At 40.3% G+C, this 17819-nt stretch overlaps 1 protein-coding gene across 3 annotated transcripts in view; it reads left to right on the forward strand.

Annotated features, from left to right (window-relative positions):
* Positions 1 to 9466, forward strand: part of fgfrl1a (fibroblast growth factor receptor like 1a) — a 71272-nt gene extending 61806 nt beyond the window's left edge. For 2 of the 3 annotated variants that reach the window (XM_085283751.1, XM_085283767.1), the window contains 4 exons: positions 998 to 1291; positions 4713 to 4885; positions 4981 to 5161; positions 6251 to 9466. In XM_085283751.1, the coding sequence (XP_085139877.1) occupies positions 998 to 1291; positions 4713 to 4885; positions 4981 to 5161; positions 6251 to 6672 (1070 nt within the window). In that variant the 3' untranslated portion in view covers positions 6673 to 9466. The remainder of the gene's footprint in view (positions 1 to 997; positions 1292 to 4712; positions 4886 to 4980; positions 5162 to 6250) is intronic. The other variant, XM_085283759.1, reaches the window with a different exon arrangement.
* The last annotated feature ends 8353 nt before the right edge of the window (positions 9467 to 17819 follow it).

The raw sequence follows: 17819 nt of genomic DNA on the forward strand, positions 1-17819 counted from the left end.
ATGTGGATGTTTGAATAGCTTTATGCATGGAATGAATGGCTGTTCGGTGTGATGCTAGGTCACTGTCTAGCTTTTTATGACTTGTGCAATAACAACCGAGTATTTAAAGTGATGCTTCGCTCTTGTATAGCTGCTTTCTGGTTTTTAGAAAGCAGTTCCCATGGACGCTTGATTTCAAGTCCAATGCATGGCCTTTTTATGAGCAGGAGAGGGGTACCAATGTGGATCAGTGGAAAATGTGTGTGTTTTCAGTGATGTAAGTCTTCTGTGTCAGGGAGAAGAGGAAGCGATTCAAGTTTTTTTCTTAAACAAAACAATTAGGGTTTATTACAGCAAATTACACTGTATATACCAAGAGGCACGTTGCCATATGTTGTTACAGCACAACATGGAATTCCTGGCACTGCCCGCAGAAATGACTTCAGTCTGCTTTACGCTCCTCGCACTGCAAAAACTGTACATCACTCACCAAGTCTCAGTCCTCGCTCAGTTAAATTTTGTTAACAGCAAAGCAGGTGATTTCATGGTGCATAATTTATGATTATGAACAAGCTCTGGCAGTTGGAGGGACATAAAATGAATCTGTAATCCCAAACATTTGTAATAATAAAAGGTTTTTAACAGCCCCGTGGAGGGATTAATTATCCAGAGATGGCATTTTGCAGTTATTCGTCAAAGAATGTGGGGGGGGGAATAATAAATAATAAACATGTAACTGTAACACAAACATGTAACACAAACTGTCAGGTAGCATAACTGAAATTGTTATGAGTTCAGGAATGTTTTACTGGTCGAAGCAACAAGATCTGTAAATTGACTCTGTAAACTATTTACGACTAACAATTTAATTTGCATCAGACCGTTTTTCCCACCTGCAGCTGACTAAGAGAGAGAAATGAAGTGTTTGTTTCTGTATGTTTTTGAGTGGTTTCAAATCAAGCTTTATTTTCTTTCTCTAATTAATGAGCATTTTTTTTCCTTCTCTTTACTCTTGCAGTTCGTCCACGTTTCACTCAGCCAGCAAAGATGAGGAAACGCGTCATCGCGCGCCCAGTAGGCAGCTCTGTGCGGCTGAAGTGCACGGCAAGCGGTAATCCTCGCCCTGACATTGTCTGGTTGAAGGACAACAGGCCACTGGTAGACGAGGAAGATGGAGCAAGAGGGGAAGGGAAGAAGAAGAGATGGACTCTGAGTCTGAAGAATCTGACGCCGGAGCACAGCGGGAAGTACACCTGCCATGTCTCCAACAGAGCGGGAGAGATCAACGCCACCTACAAAGTGGAAGTCATACGTAAGTCACCAATGCTTGGTCTCGTATAGAGTATAGATTAGCTCAGGTTATCAGGTGATGCTGAACCACATTTTCAACTTTGGTAGCCATTAGCTGAAGCCTGACCTCAGGGAGTATTTTCAAAATGTACTATCATCCTTCTTAAAATAGCAGAGACCTTCCTCAAAGGTCAGAATACTATTACAGTATAAACAGGGCTAGTAAATAACTCATCACAAGTCCTTACTGCCAGTTAGTATGTAATGCTAAACAATGGTAACCTGAGGGCCACACTCAAGCTTTTTCTGGAAATTTCAAAGGCTTCATCAGAAATAGAGATAATGCTATTAGGAGCAACAGACACCCCATCACCCTGAATGAATGTGAAACAGCACAACTAAAGGGGGGCTCAGAGTGACCGGAGCCAGCCCTAACTGGGAGTTTTATTTAAAAAGAAACCTTTAAACCTAGTTAGAAAGCTAGAAACAAGGTGTCTCCTTCTGGGAGGTGCTTCTACAGGTAAAGCGATTAAGGCTCCGCCTCCCATTCAGAAACATGCTCGTGAAATGTTCAGTGTATGCGTTATATATGGCTATATGTGGTCATCTCATGCTGTGACACATCAAAAAGCAAATTTTGGGGGAATGTGGCGTGCAAGTATTTTAGCATTCCTGCTGTTATATTATAGACCAGTAGGAATGTCTCTCACTGAAACAATAATACACATTATGCTGTACACATCATCGTTTTACTGAAGGGCCGGCGTGACAAAATAGCAGGGTTTGAAATGGGTTTTGTTTCCAGTCTTACTCACGGTACAGTGATTATGCAGGATGTCTAAGAGCATGTGATCAAAATCACTATAATTAACTTTTCAGCCATTTAAATGATTTGTTGTCAAAGAGTCTGCTGCCAGGAAGCAACCGCTCATGCTCACATACAGGCTTTATTGAAAGAGAGAATGACATTAAGATGGTAGTCATTAGCAGATTTCGCTTACAATTATGCTGTAATTGATGACTGTTAACTTGTGCTGACAAACATTTATATTTTACAGGATAAAAAGTGCTCATAATTGAGAAGGTTCTGGCTTATCACTAAGAATAGAAGGTTATTTATAAGTCTTCTTTCAGCAGCTTTTATTGATCCCCCACTTAGGGCTGCCACGATTAGTCGACTAGTCACGATTACGTCGACCTATCAAAATCGTCGACGACTGATTTAAAAGTCGACGTGTCGTTTGAAGCTTTGTAAGATCACAAAAGATGCAGGAATGAGTAGTAGGGTTTAAGAGTGTAATAACGGACTGAAACAGAAGATGGCAGCACAGCATGTACAAGGATGCCAGCTGCCGTTAAACCCCGAAGAAGAAGAAGCTGTCCCAGAATTCATAGCGCAGCCCAGCTCAGTTTCCAACAATGGCGGCAGCTAGTTAGTTTTAATATTACTCTTATTATTCTTTCTGGGTCACAAAATAAACGTTTAACATATTTTCAGGCGAGAATGTAGCTGTGTAAACCTCAAACTTTTGCTCAGTTTATCAAGACACCGCATATTTTCAAAAGCGCTCCGACGTTTCCGGAGACGTCTGTTACCCACTAGCTCGATAGCTAGCCGGGGGCAAGGTCACTAGCGCCGTGAGAACACCGGACTCCGGCAAATCGTTTTCAAACCCACCGCCGTCTTTCGCTACTCAGGTTAAACATACATAAGTCACTTAGATAACTTAAAAATGTTATTGTTTGGCTTTTTTAGTATTTTATTTGTTCCTGAGTAAATCGGTTTGGCTGAGATTAAAGTTAGTTTTTGCACAGCTGAATAAACATCAAGCAGACAGCTGATTATCAGAAGTGTGAGATGCTGGAGAATATACTCCGTTGTCCTGTTATATTTTAGATAGCAAGGAGTTTATTAAACTTCACCGAAACAATCTGCAAATTTCATTAAAATGTAATAAACTATCATCTTTTCTTTATTTTTAGTTAGCACAGACCTTAAACACTTACAGCTGTAAGCTAATGATAGTTATATAAGAGCAGATGAATGCTGGTGCAATAAGCTGTATGTTTTATGTCCAATGGATGATGATCTGATTAGTCGACTAATCGCAAAAATAATCTGTGACTAGTCGATTATCAAAATAATAGTTTGTGGCAGCCCTACCCCCACTAGTGTTGTCTGTAAACATCGGTCCAACAGGTTAGAAATGTTCAGCGGGCTTTTCAGGCTGCAGTGTGATCCGCTTTTTAAAAAGAGTCTTGTTACTGTTGAGGGTCGAATGTGTGTTATGGCGACTTGTGGGTGTTTTGTGCCGTATTAGGTTGTGTTGGAAGATCGATCGACTTAGTGTTGACCTGTTTGGTGGAGAGATGGTGTCGGTTTTGTGCGTGTGTCCACTCAACTGCGTGTAACCAAATGTTATAGCTCTGTTGAGAAGCTCAAACTAGCTCTCTACACTCTCACTCCACTTCACACATCTGTTCTATATTAAACCACAGCTGTAGTCTCACACACACAAGCGCACATAAAATAAAAAGAAAGTAAATCAAGCCGCTGCTTGCTTGTGTCAGATGTGACGTTTTCTCTATCGGCTGAGATTCATCCAACTGTCCGTCATTCCCAGCTGTTAGAAAGAGAACTAGAAAAAAAGAGACACAGGGTCAGAAACCCAATAAAGCTTTTAAAAATCATGTATAACCTGTGAGTGGAGATGCAAGACGCTATAGCAGGAGCATAAATTGTGCTCGGAGGTGAATTTTCAGCTGTATGACAACCCCTCTGTATTTAAATGGAATTAACCTCAGCTTTCTCAGGGCTTGTTTCTGTTACATTAACATTTTTAAAGTCTATACCAGCACCATGAAAATTAAGCTAGCACTGCTGTTTACAAGGGGGAAATGTATTCTTTGAACTCTTTATCAGATACAAAGAAAAGGTTTCCATATCATCACCACCACCTAGAAATTAAGCTAAGTTTGAAAGCTGGTTTTCTTTCATTAATTAATCCTGTAATCCACCAACCAAAAAGCCTTTCTCACTCAGGCTTCTGTTGCTCTCAGATTAACAGATAACGGAAAGGAGATGATTAAGTATCTCTGCAAGGCCTCTTTTTATCAGCTGTGTGAATTGATAAAGAAGAAACAAGAGCTACAGATAAATGATCTGTTTGCATGTCTTTAGCAGACAGGGATGATGCAGGGGAAGGTGAATACAGCAAATAATCCTCTTTACCTAAATTATTACTCTCTCTGGTGTAATTTACTCCAAATAAATTGATTACAAGTGTATACCTCCTCGTTTAATTCTTAATAAAGCAGACAATTAGAAAATAAAATAATCAAACCATTTCATTTTTCACATTTTTGTAGTTTGAAGAATACAACATTAAAAATAGTTTCTGTTTATGTTTCTGCACGTTTGTCTATTTTGTCTCTTTCTTCAGAACGTACCAACTCTAAACCCATCCTGACAGGTACTCACCCTGTCAACACCACCGTGGATTATGGGGGAACCACGTCTTTTCAGTGTAAAGTCCGCAGTGACGTCAAGCCAGTTATCCAGTGGCTTAAAAGAGTCGAACCTGGTGATGAAAACAAATTTAACTCCACCATAGAGGTACAAAAAAACCTTTTCTGAAGCAAATTAGCAGCATTATTCATTAGACTGAATTCTTTTTTAACTTTGAGGTGTGTATTGATGTTTTTTCCAAGGTTGGAGACTATCACTTTGTGGTCCTGCCTCCAGGAGACGTTTGGTCACGCCCTGATGGATCATACCTCAACAAGCTTCTGATAACCAGAGCCAAGGAGGAAGATGCCGGCATGTATATCTGCATGGGAGCCAACACTATGGGCTACAGCTTCAGGAGTGCCTACCTCACTGTGCTTCCAGGTCAGAGGAAGAAACGTGCTGCCTGCAGAGACAGAATTATTAGATCTTATAGTTTACAAAGCCACAAGAACTTCACCTAAAAGTTCTTATGTGAGCAGAAATCTGTGGCTCTTATTCCAGATGTATGCTCTTTCTTTCTTCCAATAGAGGCACAGATAACTGTAACTGTGGATACCAAGAACCGATCCATACAAGTGTTAATTATTCATTTATACTCCTTACTGCTAACCATTCTTTATGTGGAGCAGACCATAAAGGGTAGGGGGCTGGAGCCTATCCCAGAAAGGAGCAGGGTACACCCTGGACAGATCTTCAGTCTGTCACAACCACTCACTCTTAAAACCAGTTTAGAATCACCAAATAACTTAAGCCCATGCATGTCTTAAGACTGTGGGAGGAAGCAGAAGTACCCGGAGAGAACACGCAAATTCAAAACTCAAACACAGAAAGACCCCAGACTGGATTAAAACCCAGGACCTTCCTGCTATGAGGCGACCGTACTAACCGCTGGAGCACCGTGGCGCCCGAGACCAAGACTAATAAGATTCAAATATAAATAAAACAGACGATTTATGCGATTTACCTCACTCATTGCATTTCAGCCCAGTGCGATTCGTTTCTGCTTTCTCTGCTCTTCGCATCAGTTCTTACCACACAACTCGTTATCTTATCGTACATGCACTAAAAAGCTTCCCGGCAAATGTTAAGCCTCATTGTTTGAGCTTCACAGTGTTTTCAGCTCACTTGGCTACTGTTTACTGTTGCTGTACCAGAAGTGAAATACTTTCAGTCTGCCCTTTGCTATTGAGCCAATTGATGTTTGAATTGAATTGAATAAACTGGCCTCATAAATCAAAATTATTCAAGCTTTTGATTCAGCTTCAAACTGACATCCACATTTCAGATGAATCCCTAGCTACAATCTGCTTAGCTAACCTCCTTTCTTACAAACCTCTGTCTCTAATGCCACCTTTATTTAACAACATGCTAGCTTACAGCAAAAAAGTATTGTAAAGTTAGTCACCATGACTCATGTAGCATGTCTTATTTCCACTTGTCATTAATGCTCTTATTTTCTCTCCGCTGCAGATCGGAAGCCTCCCCCCAACTCAGTTCCTTTACCGTTATCTCCAAGTCTCCCCTGGCCTGTGATTATCGGAGTACCAGCATGCGTCGCCTTCATCTTAGGCGCTGCCCTTCTCTGGTTCTGCCAGTTAAAACGCACCTGCTCCTCTTCTTCATCGTCTTCTGCTCTCCCTTCTGCTCAGCGTCTGCCCGTGGCCAGTCGTGACCGAACCTGCCCAACGGTCTCTCCTCCGCCAGCCAGCGGGGATAAAGACTGTCTTTCGTACGAGGACTACGTTGCCCACCAGCAGCTCCTCCTGGCTCAGGGAGGCAGCGGATTGGCTCCCAAAATCTACCCAAAGATCTACACAGACATACATACACACACACATTCACATGTGGATGGGAAAGTGCATCAGCATCAGCACATTCATTACCAGTGTTAGCAGTGAGGTTAGTAGGAAGCTTTGGTGTTTCACGTTCGGCTCTTAAATCCAGCCATCAAAATCCACACTAACTGCTGGTGTACAGAGCAAAGGACAAGGAAAGCACATGCAAAGACTGTACAAAAGCCTGGAATTATACAACTCTGCTGCAGCCACATTTTGTGCATGAACAGACTTAAGAAAAGAACAATGAAGAATGTAAAGAAATATGGTTTTTATTTTTAATCAACCTGGCATTCAGTTCATTCTGTGAGGGGAAGAAAAACCCTAAATCTGTTTTATTCAAACTTTTTATGATGTCACTTTTTTTCCTTTTTTTGCTCAAAGGTCCTATTTGAAGACACAATTAAGTGAGCAGTTTAAAGGTAACTTAAAACAACATTATATGTCGTTATCATAACCACACAGCCTCCTCAGTCACATTACAAAAACTTTCTCTTTACTACAGGATTTCTAATATAGCTACTTGTGTATATAAATGATTATGTGGTATTCGGCAGGCTATTTCCTGTTAATCTATAAAGAGCAGTGTAGCTCGTGTGTAATGTAATAGCTTAATTTCAGAGCATATCTCAGGCGTCAGCCCAACTGAGCCATGAAAAACACAAATCAAGGCAAACTCGACTATATCCTCAACCCCAGCATGGATTAGGGCTGCTTTTGTTTTCTTCTTCCAGGCTGACAGCCGCTCTGCTGAATCACCAGCTGCTATCTGGATGCTTTGCAAGTCTTGTTCATTAGACTTTAGATTTGATTCAAGGCGGTGAAAGGTCAGAAAACCGATTGCAGTAATCATTCGATCTCTTCCTGATCTCTTCTGTCACTGAAAATCCCTTTACTGCTTTGCATCGTCACCTTTTTGCCTCATTTCATTTCATTTTTTTCTGATTTTGCAAAGGTCGCCATACTGTACCCGCATAGTGCATCTACACAGGTGCTTTTTGGGGGGTTGATAAAGCCTCCCCCAATCAACGTGAAAAGGAAATAGTCTGAGTTTGAGTTGTAACCTTTCTTCCACTTTTAAGTTTGAATGAGTCAGACCTTTTTCATTCCTGTTAAAACACGCTTTGTAGGCTTAGCTATGTTCTTATATTACTTATCTTTGAATTATCCTGGGCAGGGGCCTAATTGGGTAGATTAACTGAAAACACCTGGCAAAGGGTTCAACCGCCTTCACTAAAGCAGTCTCAGCAATCACACACACAAGTCAAAGGATGACATTTATCTGCATGTCTTTTTATACCTCAGTGCTCCTGGTAGATGTAGGGATGTTCACCTGCACCCACCAGAAATAAAAACATTTACCCTGAACAGAACATCAAAGAAAAGCAGCTGCAGCAAACATTAACGCACAGCAAGTTTCAGCAGACTCTCTTTTGCTTTTTTCCTCAGGTATCCATCTCTGCGTCTGCTCGTGAATCTGACCACTTCATAAAACTGTGTAAACCGATACGCTAAGATAAGATTTAGGTTTCAGGTGTTTTACATTATGGTGCTCGCTGAGAGGCACGTTCAGCCATGTGTCGGGTTGAAACAGTGGGGGGACTCTGTCCAGAAGAGCGTAAACATAAAAAAAAGAAGGGTAGAAATTTCATGTGGAATATGAATCAGACTCTATGCTTGCCACGCCAGTCTGCATAAAAGCAACATTTCTCTCTGCAATCCTTCCTTAGGGCTCAACAAAATACAACAGCGAGAACTTTACAAGGAAATGATATATCGGAATCATCTGGTAACTTTAATGCTTGTTCTTCAATTTATTTTTGCACATAAATCTTTAATCTCAAGAATGACAATGTACAAATATATTTTTATAGAGATACTTTACTCCTGTGTATATTTTTATATTACTCACTGGTATGCCTGGCTGTGTCACCAAGAACTAGTTGCCTGCGGTGCTTTGAGTGAACGCATGTAGAACCAACTGCTGGTTAAGCCTCCGGTTGCTTGCTTTTTTCATTTTAAGTCACCTGCAGAAAAGAAGTTCAGTACATTTGATACTGTTATCTACAGAGTAATTGTACTTTTACATTATATACATCAGACTGCCTGCATATCTCAAGCATGCAACACCACACCCTGCATCATTCTTGCAGTAAGGTCACTCTCTTATTTACAGACTTAAAGACTTTTTGTACATTGCAAAAGGGAGTTCATTTAAATGCCTCTTTGACAGAAAACATCGTTTGAAAGATCTCACTTCCCTGCTCGTGAGAAATCTTCCATTTTTTCCTGTTACGCTCACCCTGAAATGTGTGAACTTTACTCTTTTTCTTCTTGTATTGGAACAGTTACCTTTCATTCTGTCACTGTTACTTGTTATATGCATCAAAGCTAATCAACTGCCAACAGACCGACTGTGTATATGTGCACTCACCACTAGTATGTACATGGAATGACATTAGTGTTGAAATAATAGACAATGTTAGTTGATTTAGTGGTTTGGACCATACAGAAGCTCTTGCAGCACATTGGCCCACGAAACGTTGTAAGATAGAAAAAGAAAGTGTGCTTCTAATTTATTTTATTTTTGACATTTTTTTTATTATTATTTTTATTTTCGTATAATTGGGCATTATACTGCATGAATTGATTCTGTGTTCTAGTCATAATGTAAGCTATGTAGCAAATACCACTTTGATGTCCTTGTAAGATACTGTATTTATACATGCTGACAAAATATACAAAATTTTATTGATAATCTTTATATTGACAATGTTGTACAGTCTATTGTCATTTAGTTTTAAAATGTTTTCCTCCTATTGTAATCGTGTTATTGGTGCCATTAAAAAAAAGTAAAATCTGGCTGATTTGCCTTTTTGTTCTTAAAGATTCACTTCTGCACTGAAAGGCATTCACTGGCTGTGCTGCTGCATCCATTTTCTGTCACACAGATGCAGGCGGGGATTCCAATTTAGTCCAGCACAATACCTTCCAGCACCATGGGACTGTCTTTAAGTGAATGTCCTTCTCTAAATAGTCAAAGCTCTTTGGCTGTGCGAGCTGCAGCCAGCGTTTCATCTGTCAGCGTGTCTGTCTGGAGGGATGACAGACAGACAAGTATTGCGTGCAGATGGAGGGTGTGAAGGCGCAGTGTCTCTCTGCTCTCTGACTCACCCGAAGAGGAAGATGATGACAGAAAACACTGCTGAAAGGATGGGGCATTGCTAAAGAGTGGAAATGGCTACAGGGCAGGATGTGAGAACAAAGTCAGTTCAGCTCCATCGCTTAGTTTATGAGAGTCCAGTGTAGTTCTGAAAGAGCTTGCTGCTTACACTTTTTAGTATCTGCAAGCAACATTTTTAAAATTCTGTTGAGCACTAGTCACAGATGCGCATTAACATCGCCCAGCCTTTAAGCCAGCTTTCTTGTTCCTCACAAGCAAAAGGTTGAAACAATGAGAGGTGAAGCTTTTGCACTCGCAGCCAAATCTCAAAAATATGTGAAATATATGATTTGGTGCATTCAGAGAAGTCTCAAACCTTAACTTTAGTGGTGAGAATGATGACCTGCAGATTCAGGGGTTCATCTTCTGTGGGTCCAAACCCAAATCATTTCCATATTACATGCAGCCATATAAGCCATTTTTAATGTTATAAAGTAAATCAGTTTACTTTTAGTTTAGTTAATAGTAATTCCATACAGAGAGCTGACTTCGTTTGATTAATTAATTAATTTAAGTTCAGGTCATGAATTTATCTACAAATTACTTATCAAACAAAAAACATTTAAATATATTCTCTTGGAGAGAGTTACAAGTGAATGGACATTAAAATAAAAGAGAAAGAAAATATTTTGAACTCCTCGTCTTGACCCAGAACTGATTAGATGATGTGTACACACTGTTTCCTAACTTCTTGGATTCATTAAAGAGTGAGCGGGGTGTTCGGCATGATAGGATGGAAACAGGCGAGAAGGGTTAAGAAAAAAAAAACAGTGCAGGGAATGAAAATACCTCACAGGAATTTGCTGTTGTTAATATTTGCAATAATCAGCAGTTACCCATGTCTATATGACCTCAACCAGGGAAGTCCAAATCCTGGATCCCTGACAGATCCATGATAGCTGTGAAAAATGCATGTACATATTGTGAGATAAGAGAATTAACAACATTTAAAGAGTATGTTTCTTATCTGGGAGATTAACATTTTCCTGCTTTTGTCTGTGTGGGCTTCTCTTTTTTTTAGTTTTTGTAGTTTGATTGACTTGAAGAGCTGGGGAGAAGAACCTGGGAGGACAGACAAGGGAGAAAAGATAAAGCGAAATGAGGAGGAGAAGGATGACACAGAGCGGAGTTGCTGATAGATGTGCTGAGCTCACTGGTGTTCTCTGATGAGAGGAGATGAGATCAGTGAAGAGTGTGGAAGTGTGAGAGGAAAGAAATGCGAAACAGGAAGGAAGATGAAAATGTCACGGAGGCCAGATACAACCTGTCCCATCTATCACACATATCCCATCTGCCCTCGCTCTGGTTTGTCACTTCGTGAGCATTTCACTGCTCGTTCACAAAAGATTTTTAAGACTTAAGACTATCTTTAAAAAATATTCAGTGCAAGTTTTTCGATGGTTGGCCTACTTTACCCTATTTATGTGTGTGTATGTGCAGAGTAGCCCTACAGGTTGTATTTGTGCCTCTGTTCACCACAGCGGTGGATTCTAAGTCAGTAATGAAGATGCGATTGAAGTGCAGACTTTCAGCAAACCTTTCAACTCAAGGGTTAAAAAGTATTGCATTGACTGTTTTCAGTAAGTGAAAAAGTGCTCTATTGAGTCGGGATCACTTGACTGCCTTGGAAATGGACAAAGATCGCATTTTTTTGCCTTGAGAATTTTTACTTTCTTTTTATGAACTGCACATTCCCTCTCAGATGTGCTCTGGTAAAGTCTAATCTGGGCTTCTTGTTCTTGAGTGTAACCAGTGGATCTTGCGGTAACCCTCTGTTTTTACATTCGTGAAGCCATCTCTAGATTTTTAGATGTCGTGAAGGTGTTTTTCTTAACCTTTGAAATCATTTTGAAATCACCCACTTTAATTCTCTTGGTGTTATTAAGCTACACTGCATTAGTTCTTGTTAAGAATTTACCAGATTGTATATTTGGCCACTCCAGAAGTTTTTCTCTCCCACTGATATGATCGTTTAGATTTTTCGGCCTAATGGTGGCCTGACCTCATATTGAGATTTCCAGTGAACAGCTACAAATATGCAATTTCAACACTTGGAAATAACAAAGTAACAGGCCTTACCTTGCAATGAACGTCAGTCATCTGTTCAATTACTTTTGAAAACAGAGGATTATATGTAAAACTGACTGCAATTGCTACACTTAAAGCACTTGGATTAATGATGAAAATCCCCACTTCAGTAACATCTTGACTGTCTCTGAAGACTCAAAATTGTTTTTGCTCAAAAACTTATGGACCTTGCTCTATGTGGCTTCACACAGGGATATTTTTCCATTTCAGAGGTCACGAACGAGTTCAGTCTTAATGCTTTTTACATACATGACTCACAAGCTGTAAATCCTATTATGATGTGTTTAATATTATGAAGAAAGTATTTGAACATGGTAGGCCTTTTGCTTTCTCTAGTAGAGCTAAACTGGTGAAGATTTTATTAGAAGTGCTTTACATAAAAAGAAAAAATGAGAGAAAAAGTTCAATTTAAATGTTTTTCTTGATTCTTCAGGTAACATTACTCACTGAATGGAGGAAGGAAGGGAATAGTAACACAACCATGTAAATAGCTTGTGTTTATTCTGGTTTTTCCAAGTCCAGTTTTCTAATGGACCTCATGATCACTATGAGCACACTTTAATATCTGAGTAAGTAAGCCACAGTCATGGCTGAAGCCAATGTCTACATCTTGACATAAACCTCTGCATGTTTGAACCTTCTTACCTTGTGGTTTAGTTGGATCCTTTGTATTCTGGTGGAGGTTTCTGGTATGTGGTTGGATGGTTAAAAGGGTGTTAACCCAGGGAGGAGATTCCTGGGTATTTGAGTCAACAACAGCTGTGGTTGGTGATGAAGAGAAGCTGTCCAAAGAGCTTTTTACCGTCAGCTGCCTTTTTAGTGTGAAAGGAGTGCTCAGGTGAATGGAGTCAGTGACCATGAAGGGCTATCGCTGTCTCTCACATACTTACACACACACACCTGGGGGGAAAAACACATAGACAAAATGTCCTCATAAAAACCTGAAAAAAATACCTACACATCTGCACACTCACCTGGACGAGAGTAATGGTAAAGTTCATATGCAACATGTGTACACAGCGTCTTATAGGAGTTTGCACACACATGCACAAACACAAAAGCACAGATATATGCAGTCATTGCACACACACACAGATGGAAACAACGCAGACACCTGGCTAGCATTGAAGCGCTGTTCTGTTTGCATACCTCTCCCTCCCTAATCATCCTCCACACAGCCACAAAGCCACCAATAAAACTAAGAAAACAAAAACACAATAAGAGGGCAACAGGCGGCTTCAATCCTTCTTCCACCCATCCCTCCCTTCCTCTATTCCTCCCTTTTCTCTGTCTCTCTGTACTGAATGTTTACCTTCCCCTGTGAAAAGAGAGGGATCTGGACAGGCAGGGTGAGAAAAGAAAGAAATCTGGCCGAGGGGAAGGGAGCCAAGGTCTTTAAAGTCTGCCACAGAGCCGTGACAAAAGCCTCCTAATCTCAGTGTTGTCTTTCGGCCCCTTTTTCTGCCTTCACATCCTGCCAAGTTTGTGTCTGCATGTGTGTTCATGGAGAGTAAAAAGGGAAGAAACTAACAGTTAGGGCACTAGCGTGCATGTGTGTGTATTTTTAAAAGAGCAGTCAAATGGCAAAGCAAGATAGTGTGTGCTGGTGTGAAAATTTGTGTGTCTGAGTCTGTGTTTGTGTGTACGACAGGAAAGGAATCTTTCCGTAGTTGTGCTGACATCACTTAAACATACATAGAGCAGTTGAAGGAGGCCCCTTTCCAAAGGCAACAGCCGACTTCACGTGTGGGATGCCTGCATGTATGTGTATGTTGAAGAATACATGAGTGGACTCGGTCACCAGTCCTCACCTGTTTCTCGCTCCCTCATAAGCCCCCCATTCAGCTCTCTTCCGCCAAAATGCCACAGGAGTTCCTGTGGGTGTGTGTTTGTATGTGCATGTGCAACAGTTCCTCAGTCTCATCCTCTTTAACCTCTACAAAAGAAGCAGTTGTGAATAGATGTACGTGCATGTGAGTGCGTGCATACTTGAATTACTCATGTTTTGGGGGCATAAAACCATCTATACAGTCACACTGAAGGGGCTAATATCCCTTTATAACATATATCATTAGTGTAAGGCAGGTTGTGGTTTGGGTATGTCCTGAGGAAATGCACATAAGTCAGTTTAATGCCGTCTAAACTGATGGAAGCACGATTGCATTCGTGTGTGTTTGCATGGTTGTGTGAGTATTTGTGTGCAAGTGACCTCTTGAGCGTCCCTTCCTCATCCTGCAGATCCCTATCTGTGGCAGCTGTGGTCCACAGACCTTCACACTCAGCAAAGGAATGCATAGTGGAGCCATCAAGCTATATAAAAGGCAGCGGTGGACTATAGCCCCATCTAAAGGCAGATCAATTTAATGTCAAGTCCACTGTTTACTGAATGAAATTCAGCTCTGCAGGTTGTTGGAAGAAATCTTTGCGTTCAGCTTTGTTGATTATTCATCAACCTGCTCCACATGCTATGCAGTGAACTACAGTATAGAACAAATGACTCACACCATTATTTTCTGACTTTTTCGACTTGATTTGTCAAGCTAGGCAATAGCATTGCTAAAATGGTGGCTGTGAATCAAAAAAGATGTCGTATACATGAAAACAGATTAGATTCGTTTTTCAAATCAAAAAAGTGAAGATGTAAAATGTATCTGCCTTAAACCCTCGATACCTTAGTACCTAAAGGCCTTTAAAAAAAGGGACATGGATTTGTGGCTTAGTACCCTAATTCTTTTCTCTAATGTTGACATTGCTGATACTTTCTCATTCCCTATAATAATATATAGACCTCAAATAGTAAGGACATAAAGTAAGGATATCAATTTTAAAAACATTGTCTATTGTGTCCATGTTTTATAGGTTTATGTATATTTTAAATTTATTTGTTTGGTTGGGTTTTTTTGCTCTCTCGCTATTCAAGTGATGGCAATTTGCAACAAGTGAGATATGTCACTTGTGCTGTCGTATATGAATTATGCATATTAAGGATGGTGCTCTGTAATTATCAGAAGTCTGAGGAAGAAGCTTTGGCTATCAAACAGTAAACCCATCAGGGTGGTCACTTGCAATTTACCTATTAAACATTATGTTACAATAAAAGCATATCTCATCTTTATCACATGACGAAACAGTGGAAGGAAGAACTCCCTTTTTAATTGGAAGAAACCTTCAGGGTGGTTCAGGGCAGAGGGAGGAGCAGCCATCTGTATGACTGTATGATTGGCTGGAGGATGCAGGGGGACAAATACAGCCATAGACAAAAGCTAATGATATGCAGCAAAAGCATGTAAACGCAAGGAAGTGAAGAAACGTTCAGTATATCATGGGGAGACCCCCAGCATCCTGAGCCTTTAGGGGTGGTTCAGGGTCACTTGATCCAACTATAAACTAAATACTTTAAACTATATGCTTTAAAAAGGGGGGAGAAAGGGGAGTTTATGTGTAACTAATAGGGAGGCTATCTGTCTCCTAAATGCAAACTGGTTGGTTCCACAGGGGAGCGGCCAGAAAGCTGAAGCCTCTCCAGCCTGACAGTGAAATGCTCTGTTGGTTTGATATCCTACTAAAAGGTCCAAGATATGATAAGGCATAATCATTCATGACTGTATGTGAGAAGGAGGAGTTTAAATTAAATTCTGTATTTAAGACAGAGCCAATAAAGAGAAATGAATAAGTAAGATATCTGATCTTCAGTTCTAGTTTTACTTCAGCAGTTTGGATTAGCTGAATGCCTTTTAGGGAGCTTTTAGAGCAGCTCCATAATAAGGAAATATAATAGTTGAGCCTAGAATGAGTTGCATGAACTAATTTTTCTGCATCACTCTGCGATATGATATTTTTTTTTCCAATTTTAGACATATTGTGCAGATAAAGGAAAGCAGTACTACATATTTGTTTAATGTGTTCATTCAATGACATAGCTTGCTTGAAAATGACTCCAATATTCCTCATAGTGTTACTGGAGGCCAAGAGAAAGCTTTAGGGGCCGAGTACAATATGTTTTTTCTGAATCTAGAAGTAACAAGTTACAGATCATCCAGGCTTAACACCTTTGTAACATGCCTGTAGTATTGATTAACTTGTGTCATCTGACTTCACATAAATTTTGTAGAACTGAGTGTCATTTGCATAACAATTAAAATGTATGCAGGGTTTTCTACTAATACTGCATAAAGGAAGTATAAAAACATGAAACATATTGGTCCCAGCACCAAACCCTGTGGAACTCCGTGACTGGGCAAGAAAGTGCAGAAAAACCCACAAAAACCCACTTTGTTTACATTTCAAAAAGTTGATTCTGTTCACTTTTTGGGATTTTCTTACCTGGATGATTGAGTATGCATGAAAAAATTACAAGCTAACAAATAAATACAGTTTCAACCGGTGTAGCATATCGTCTTTAAAACCAAAAGTGTGTTCTCATCTCTGTAGTCAAATATTGCGATCAACAGTATGGAAAGCACTGCACTGAGGTGTAACATGACAAGCGCAGATGAAACCACCGCAGGGGTTGCACTGCTCTTAAACAGTAAACAGTATATGAGGTAAATCATTTATGATCTATAAAAGTAAATTCAAAATTTGAATGATAAAACTTTGTCAATACTTGTTCACTCAAACACTTTCATTACATTTCTTTGCTTTTCAAATTACATCTTCGACACTAAAAGTGATTCGACTTTATATAGAAGCAAGTTCTCTGCACCTCACTAAGACAAATAATTCAAATGTGAAATCATTTAGTTCATGTCTTGTCTTGCCTACAGGGGATTACACTTACCACACCAAAGTTATAAGACTGAAATACTGAGTGACAAAGTGTGAAGTCTGGATCAGATCAAGTGAGAAGCTTTTTCCCTCTCTCACACACACACACACACACACACACACACACACACACACACACACACACACACACAGGAGAGTGAAGATAGAGAGACTGAGAGAGGGAGGGGTGGACAAGCTGTGGGAACATGCTGCTGAATAATTACCACTGACATCAGAATAGTTTTCTTTAGCTCTCTGAAGTGGCACAGCTCATTTGTACAGCCTGGAGCCATGCAGAGGTGTGTGTGAGTGCAACAGAGAAAGTCAAAGAGAGACCAAGAGAGAGAGAAAAAGAAATTATAGAAAAATTGTAATAAACTTACACACATTAAACAGTATAACACTTACTGAAGTTTCTTGAGCTTAATAGCACAAGAGTTCACCTGGTTTTTGTGTGTGTTTATTTGTGTGCGCCCATAAGGTAGTGATTATTTTGATTTAGTCTTGTAGCTGTCAATGTGTGACACCACGACAGCTGAACATGCCCTGGGGAGCCATTTCCCTCTAAGTGGACCTTAAAAAACAGGAAACGTCTTCAAATCCCACTGAAGCGAAGAAGAGGATCAGGCCTACAATTCTCTTACTTTACAAACGAGCACACACCCAAATGCAAGTGCCTGAACATAGCGTGCACAGACCCAGAACACACACACACAGTCCCACCTGAGCCCTCCTGAATAGACACCATTCTCCACCCTGACAGCCGGGAACAATAGAGGTGAAAACACAGCTTTTCAAAGACAGAATTGACCTGTCTGAACACATCAAGCGTCCTCGCCACCCGCTTCACTGCGTAAGCTTTTCCGTGCTGAGATGACTTCAGGTGATATCGTGTTTCTACGCGGCTACACTTTTCTTCGCCTTCACTTGCATTTGCTTTGTAACAGATATGAGGTTTGTGTTTCCAATGTTAAATCCAGCGGGCAAAGAAAACGTCATGTCAGATTGTGCCTTTAGCTAAAAGCTTGTAAGACTTTGTGGGCTGAGGCCTTTCTCCACTGGATTACTCAAAGTAATTTGGCCTGAATATTCTGACCTTTGACTACAAACCAGTCATTAATATAAA

The sequence above is a fragment of the Mchenga conophoros genome, linkage group LG2, assembly GCF_057382185.1.
Source record: "Mchenga conophoros isolate Kocher_MC1m ecotype Shallow Benthic linkage group LG2, M_conophoros_male_GT1.1, whole genome shotgun sequence".
NCBI classification, from domain to species: domain Eukaryota; kingdom Metazoa; phylum Chordata; class Actinopteri; order Cichliformes; family Cichlidae; genus Mchenga; species Mchenga conophoros.